This window comes from Salmo trutta, unplaced genomic scaffold (genome assembly GCF_901001165.1).
Source record: "Salmo trutta unplaced genomic scaffold, fSalTru1.1, whole genome shotgun sequence".
NCBI classification, from domain to species: Eukaryota; Metazoa; Chordata; class Actinopteri; order Salmoniformes; family Salmonidae; genus Salmo; species Salmo trutta.
The window spans coordinates 176,078-184,143 of NW_021822719.1; the positions used below are offsets into that span (position 1 = coordinate 176,078).

The 8,066-nt window shown below is 46.4% G+C and overlaps 1 protein-coding gene across 1 annotated transcript in view; it reads left to right on the top strand.

The window, feature by feature from the left end:
• Positions 1-6,874, top strand: part of LOC115183995 (muscarinic acetylcholine receptor M3-like) — a 119,404-nt gene extending 112,530 nt beyond the window's left edge. The window contains exons 4-7 of the mRNA XM_029744992.1: positions 3,743-3,938; positions 4,236-4,386; positions 4,701-4,770; positions 5,199-6,874. Of these exons, the coding sequence (XP_029600852.1) occupies positions 3,778-3,938; positions 4,236-4,386; positions 4,701-4,770; positions 5,199-6,736 (1,920 nt within the window). The 5' untranslated portion in view covers positions 3,743-3,777 and the 3' untranslated portion in view covers positions 6,737-6,874. The remainder of the gene's footprint in view (positions 1-3,742; positions 3,939-4,235; positions 4,387-4,700; positions 4,771-5,198) is intronic.
• Positions 6,875-8,066: the final 1,192 nt, after the last annotated feature.

Here is an 8,066-nt window from a genome sequence, read left to right on the forward strand (position 1 = left end):
ATTTTAGGTTTTTTTTTTTTTTTTTTGTACAACATTTTTCTCCCCAATTTCGTGATATCCAATTGGTAGTCACAATCTTGTCTCATCGCTGCAACTCCCCAACGGCTCGGGAGAGGAGACGGTCGAGTTATGCGTCCTCCGAAACATGACCCGCCAAAACGCGCTGCTTCTTAAACACCCGCCCACTTAACCCCAATGTGCGGGGGCACCGGTTAGTTGAGCTAATTGAGGTAGTATGTACATGTATAGGTAAAGTTAAAGTGATTATGCATAGATGATAAACAGAGAGTAGCAGCAGCGTAAAAGAGGGGTTAGTGGGTGGGGGGATGGCGGGACACAATGCAACTAGTACGGGTACGCACTACCCTCTGTACCCTGTACCCGCCGTACCAGGCAGTACTACCCTCTGTAGTGCCTTGCGGTTGGAGACCGAGCAGTTGCCGTACCAGGCAGTGATGCAACCAGTCAGGATGCTCTCGATGGTGCAGCTGTAGAACCTTTTGAGGATCTGAGGACCCATGCCCAATCTTTTCAGTCTCCTGAGGAGGAATAGGTCAGGTCTCTGAGGTCTCGTCATTGTCGTTCATCAGGCCAACCACTGTTGTGTCGTCTGCAAACTTAATGATGGTGTTGGAGTCGTGCCTGGTCATGCAGTCGTGGGTGATCAGGGAGTACAGAAGGGGACTGAGCACGCACCCCTGAGGGGCTCCAGTGTTGAGGATCAGCGTGGCAGATGTGTTGCTACCTACCTTTACCACCTGGGGGGGCGGCCCGTCAGGACGTCCAGGATCCAGTTGCAGAGGGAAGTGTTTAGTCCCAGGGTCCTTAGCTTATTGATGAGCTTTGAGGGCACTATGGTGTTGAACGCTGAGCTGTAGTCAATGAATAGCATTCTCGCGTAGGTGTTCCTTTTGTCCAGGTGGGAAAGCACTTCATGGCTACGGATGTGAGCGCTACGGGTCTGTAGTCATTTAGGCAGGTTGCCTTTGCGTTCTTGGGCACAGGGACTATGGTGGTCTGCTTAAAACATGTTGGTATTACAGACTCAATCAGGGACATGTTGAAAATGTCAGTGAAGACACCTGCCAGTTGGTCAGCACATGCTCGGAGCACACATCCTAGTAATCCGTCTGGCCCAGCGGCCTTGTGAATTTTGACCTGTTTGAAGGTCTTACTCACGTTAGCTACGGAGAGCGTGATCACACAGTCATCTGGAACAGCTTGTGCTCTCATGCATGCCTCAGCGTTGCTTGCCTCGAAGCGAGCATAGAAGTAGTTTAGCTCGTCTGGTAGGCTTGTGTCACTGGGCAGCTTCCCTTTGTAGTCTGTAATAGTTTCCAAGCCCTGCCACATCCGACGAGCATCGGAGCCGGTGTAGTACGATTCAATCTTAGTCCTGTATTGGCGCTTTGCCTGTTTGATGGTTCGTCGGAGAGCATAACGGGATTTCTCATAAGCTTCCGGGTTAGAGTCCCGCACCTTGATAGCGGCAGCTCTACCCTTTAGCTCAGTGTGAATGTTGCCTGTAATCAATGGCTTCTGGTTGGGATATGTACGTACGGTCACTGTGATGACGACGTCATCGATGCACTTATTGATGAAGCCGGTGACTGAAGTGATATACTCCTCAATGCCATTGGATGAATCCCGGAACATATTTAAGTCTGTGCTCTCAAAACTGTTGGTTTGCGTAGCATTCGCTTCATCTGACCACTTCCATATTGAGCGAGTCACTGGCACTCCCTGCTTTAGTTTTTGCTTGTAAGCAGGAATCAGGAGGATAGAATTATGGTCAGATTTGCCAAATGGACGGCGAATTAGTTGAGGTTTAGGGTTGAGTGAATGATTTGTCCCAAATACAATGCTTTTAGTTTTTGAAATATTTAGGACTAACTTATTCCTTGCCACTCATTCTGAAACTGTCTACAGCTCTTTGTTAAGTGTTGCAGTGATTTCACTTGCTGTGGTAGCTGATGTGTATAATATTAAGTCATCAGCATACATAGACACACTGGCATTACTCAAGGCCAGCGGCAGGTCATTAGTAAAGATTGAAAATGTAAAGGGGCCTAGACAGCTGCCCTGGGGAATGCCAGGCTCTACCTGGATTATGTTGGAGAGGCTTCCATTAAAGAACACCCTCTATGCAATACAAAATAATATACAGTGAGTGTACAAAACATTGGGAACATTTTCCTAATATTGAGTTGCACCCCCTTTTGCCCTCAGAACACCTTAAATTTGTCGGGGTATGATCTCTACAAGGTGTTGAAAGCGTTCCACAGGGATGCTGGCCCACGTTAACTCCATTGCTTCCCACAGTTGTGTCAAGTTGTCTGGATGTCCTTTGGGTGGTGGACAATTCTTGATACACACAGGAAACTGTTGAGCATGAAAAACCCAGTAGCGTTGCAGTTCTTGACACACTCAAACCGATGTGCCTTGGACCTATTACCATACCCCCGTTCGAAGGCACTTAAATCTTTTGTCTTGCCCATTCACCCTCTAAACGGCACAATCTTCAATTGTCTCAAGGCTTAAAAATCCTTCTTTAATAATCTGTCTCCTCCTCTTCATCGACACTGATTGAAGTTGATTTAGCCTCTCTTGCGTAGGCGTTTCCGCTAGCGACCCACCTCGACAACATCCGGTGAAATTGCAGAGTGCCAAATTCAAAATACAGAAATAGTCACAATAAACATTCACAAAAAATAAAAAAAGTTTTATACATCGTCTTAAAGATTAAGTCGCTTTGTCAGATTTCAAAAAAGGCTTTACGGCGAAAGCATACCGTGCGATTATCTGAGGACAGTGCCCCGCTTACAAAAGCATACAAACATTTTCCAACCAAGTAGAGGAGTCACGAAAGTCAGAAATAGCGATAAAATGAATCACTTACCTTTGAAGATCATCATCTGGTTGCAGTCACAAGAGTCCCCAGCTACACATTAAATGTTTGTTTTGTTCAATAAAGTCCCTCTTTATATCCCAAAAACTTGGGATATCATTTTTGTGTTCAGTAATTCACTGGCTCAAAGGTGGTCAAAACATGCAGACGAATACATCCTAATAGTACCGGTAAAGTTCGTTGAAACATGTCAAACGATGTTTATAATTAATCCTCAGGTTGTCAATTGTCTAAGTAATCGATAATATTTCAACCGGACAATAGCGTCTTCAATAGAAAGGAAAAACAACGAAGGGCGCGCAGTCCACTGACAGAAAGGTCTAATTCTTCTTCATTTTTCAGAAAACAAGCCTGAAACAATGTTTAAAAACTGTTGACATCTAGTGGAAGACATAGGAACTGCAATCGGGGTCCTAACCCATTAGAAACTCAATAGGCATTCAATTGAAAACTACCCACATCAAAAAAAATCCCACTTTCTGGATGTATTTTCCTCAGGTTTTTGCCTGCCATATCAGTTCTGCTATACTCACAGACATTATTTTAACAGTTTTGGAAACTGTGGAGTGTTTTCTATCCACATCTACTAATTATATGCATATCCTAGCTTCTGGGCCTGAGTAACAGGCAATTTACTTTAAGCACACTTCTCATCCAGACGTCGAAATACTGCCCCCAAGCCATCAGAAGTGGCATCAATAAGGGATCATAGCTTTCACCCGAATTCACCTGGTCAGTCTATGCCATGGAAAGAGCAGGTGTTTTTTAATGTTTCGTATACTCAGAATATATGACTTTATAAAGCCAAAAACAAATTGTCTTTTTCTCTCCCAGGTGTCTTCAGAATATGCCCTCAGGACGGCAGCACTATGACCTTGAACCTGAACTCGTCCAGCTCTTCCCCCTCTGTAGACCCCAGTATGTACCTGAACAACAGCTTCCCAGGGTTGAGGGTCTACGCCGACAACGACATCCTGGGCCTTGTGCTGGACAACGACTCCATTACCAGGGACCTCACCAACCTGACCAGGTTAGAGGGTTAGAAAACCGAATCCCAGAGGTGACTCTGTGAAGGGAATTTGTAGGGTGTGAGCCGGGAAAACTGGAAGAGTTTCTGGAATTCATTATCCTTGATACCATCTCCTGCCTGTTGTGCCCTTGAGCAAGAGATTTAACCTCTAAACTGCTCCAGGCGTGTTGCACTGTGGCTAAGCCATTCCTACAACCTTTCCGTGGGTGTCTGTTCGTCTCGGGAGGGTTAGGATAAAGGAAATACATTTCAGTTTCAGTGTTTACAATGTAATCATCTTGTTCTTCTTCGATCCAGCCTGTCCAACGCCTCCCTCCTTGATCCCATGGTGACCTACGACCCTCTGGGAGGTCACACCATCTGGCAGGTCATCCTGATCGTGTTCCTCACCGGGTCTCTGTCTCTGGTCACCGTCGTAGGAAACATCCTGGTGCTCATCTCTTTCAAGGTAGATTGTAGGCCTAGACTAACGTTACATTGTATTATGACTGCCTGTACAGTAGTTGTTTAAGTAGGCTTGTCCGAGCCAGAATGGCCCACAGGGCATGAGCCTATCTCCTGTTTCTGTAGCGCGAAGTAGCTTGACGGCATGTGTATCGCAGTTCATAATTATTGCAGGGGCCTACAGTACTTGCCACAAAACTCTTACTGAATGGTCCACAACATTGTTTTTAACAGCGTTCAACATCATATGTCTTGTTAATTGATGTTATACTGTGGGAGTGGCACTTTAATAATAAATGTTTCTCTTCTCTCTTCCAGGTGAACAAGCAGCTGAAGACGGTCAATAACTACTATCTCCTCAGTCTGGCCTTCGCTGACCTCATCATCGGTATTTTAATTGTACTTCCTGTTTTCATACGTGTGGATAGATGATGTAATGTATCACAGCTGATATTTAATAATATATTGTACTATGATTGCCGACCAGTGTCTCACAAATGTGTAATATGTATTAGTCAGTTACTGTAATATCAAATGTGTAATATGTATTAGTCAGTTACTGTAATATCAAATGTATAATATATATAGTCAGTTACTGTAATTTCAAATGTGTAATATATATTGTCAGTTACTGAAATATCAAATGTGTAATATATATTGTCAGTTACTGAAATATCAAATGCGTATTATAAATAGTCAGTTACTGTAATATCAAATGTGTAATAAATATAGTCAGTTACTGTAATATCAGTGTAATATGTATTGTCAGTTACTGTAATATCAGAGTGAAACTAAAATACAGTGTTCTAATTCTAGGAACTCTTTCCATGAACCTCTACACTACCTACATTATCATGGACCAATGGGCTTTAGGGAACTGGGCGTGCGACCTGTGGTTGGCTATCGACTACGTGGCGAGCAACGCCTCCGTCATGAACCTGCTAGTCATCAGCTTCGACCGCTACTTCTCCATAACTCGACCTCTAACCTACCGGGCCAAGAGGACCACCAAGAGAGCTCTGACTATGATCAGCATGGCCTGGTCCGTGTCCTTCGTGCTGTGGGCCCCGGCTATACTCTTCTGGCAGTATATCGTAGGGGAGCGCACCGTACCGCCTGGAGAATGCTTTATCCAGTTTCTCTCAGAGCCTATTATCACATTCTGCACGGCCATCGCTGCTTTCTACCTGCCGGTCACCATCATGACGGTTCTCTACTGGAGGATCTACAGAGAAACAGAGAACAGGCAGAAGGATCTGGCGGGGTTGAGGGGGTCGGGGGCAGGGAACAAGGCGGGCCAGGGGGGTAGCCAGAAGGAAGAGGAGGAGAAGAAGGAGGAGGCCCAGGAAGAGGAGGCTCCCATGGTGCCTAAGACAGGAAGCTCCAGGAGCTGCAGCAGTTACGAGCTTAACCAGGCCGGTCAGAAAGGCTCTGGAGCCAAGAAGACCAGAAGACGCTTCCGGTTCTGGCCGCTGACTAGGTGGTCCAAGAAGAAGGCAAGCACAGTGGGAGGAGAGCCGGAACACAGCAGCTCCGATAGCTGGAACAACAACGATGGAGGCGGGGCCTCCATGGACCAATCAGACTCTGAGGACGAGGAGGGGGCGACGGAGTCAAGCCGAGCTATCTATTCCATCGTGGTCAACCTGCCGGGGATAAACTCCGCCCCTGGCAACAACCCTAACAACGACCCCCAGCTGACATCTCCTGAGGACCAGGATGCTACGAAGGACCCTCTCCGGCCACCAGGGGGCGATAATAAGGACAAAAAGACATCCTCTAATACCAGAAGGGAGAAAGACAAGGAAGACAACAGCTACCACCAACGCTCCTTCTCTAAAACCCCCGTCACTTCCTCGTCTTCCATCCAGACCTCCACCAGGAGCCACCAAACAGGGGATGTGTCCTCCACCTCTAAGTCCCCCTCCTCAGGCCCCTCGGCTCCCATCTCCCTGAAGGATGCAGCCATGGCCAAGCGCTTCGCCTCCAAAGCCAAGACCCAGATCACCAAACGTAAGAAACAGAGTGTAGTCAAGGAGAAGAAAGAGAAGAAGGCCGCCCAGACTCTCAGTGCCATCTTGTTGGCTTTCATCATAACCTGGACTCCTTATAACATTATGGTGTTGGTTAACACCTTCTGTACTGACTGCATCCCTGAAGCTCTGTGGGCTCTGGGCTACTGGTTGTGCTACGTCAACAGCACCATCAACCCCATGTGTTATGCCATGTGCAACCTCACCTTCAGGAATACCTTCAAGATGATTCTGCTCTGCCGCTGGCAGGACATCAACAAACGCAACAAGCCTCAGTTCCAGCAGAGGCAAACAGTCGCCTTCCGCAAGAAGGAACCCTAGCAGGTTTAATCTACTGGGGCCCTGGGTCAGCTGTAGGACTCTGTCGGTACTGCCTCTCTGGGATTGTTTAACAGGATAGTTGGTCAAGGGAGATGGACTGTACTTTTACAAGCCTTTCTCAACGATGAAGAGATTACATAATAATACGAAGAAAAATGGTAACACGACAAATAAAATACACAATTATTTTCAATTAACTTCCAACTATTTACATTTTCTTCACAACTGACACACCAGTTTGGTGCCAAAACATTGACAACAAAGACATATTGACAACAAAGACATATTGACATAGTAAAATCATTAAAAACAGTCTACAAAAACAGGATATTTCATGCTGAATCTATCACATTTAACAGCAATTGTTTTCACCAACTTGATGGTTTATATTTAGAATAATGTTTTACAGCTTTGTCATTCTATTTTTTCTTTTGAAATCATATATGTTGAATGTGATAAGGCCACACAGATGACCAGGGATATTTATACACAGAGGGAAGGGGAGATTTGATTTGATGTTTAGGGCACCTAAACCCAATGGAATATTTATTTTACATTTTAGTCATTTAGCAGATGCTCTTATCCAGAGCGACTTACAGTAGTGAATGCATAAATTTCATACATATAATTTCATGCATTTTTTTTTGTACTGCCCCCCCATGGGAATCGAACCCACAACCCTGGCATTTCACACACCATGCTGGCGTTGCAAACACCATGCTGGCGTTGCAAACACCATGCTGGCGTTGCAAACACCATGCTGGCGTTGCACACACCATGCTGGCGTTGCAAACACCATGCTGGCGTTGCAAACACCATGCTGGGGTTGCACCATGCTGGCGTAACACCATGCTGGCGTTGTAAACACCATGCTGGCGTTGCACACACCATGCTGGCGTAACACCATGCTGGCGTTGTAAACACCATGCTGGCGTTGCAAAACACCATGCTGGCGTTGCAAACACCATGCTGGCGTTGCAAACACCATGCTGGCGTTGCAAACACCATGCTGGGGTTGCACCATGCTGGCGTAACACCATGCTGGCGTTGTAAACACCATGCTGGCGTAACACCATGCTGGCGTAACACCATGCTGGCGTAACACCATGCTGGCGTAACACCATGCTGGCGTAGCACCATGCTGGCGTAGCACCATGCTGGCGTAACACCATGCTGGCGTAACACCATGCTGGCGTAGCACCATGCTGGCGTAGCACCATGCTGGCGTAACACCATGCTGGCGTAACACCATGCTGGCGTAGCACCATGCTGGCGTAACACCATGCTGGCGTAACACCATGCTGGCGTAGCACCATGCTGGCGTAACACC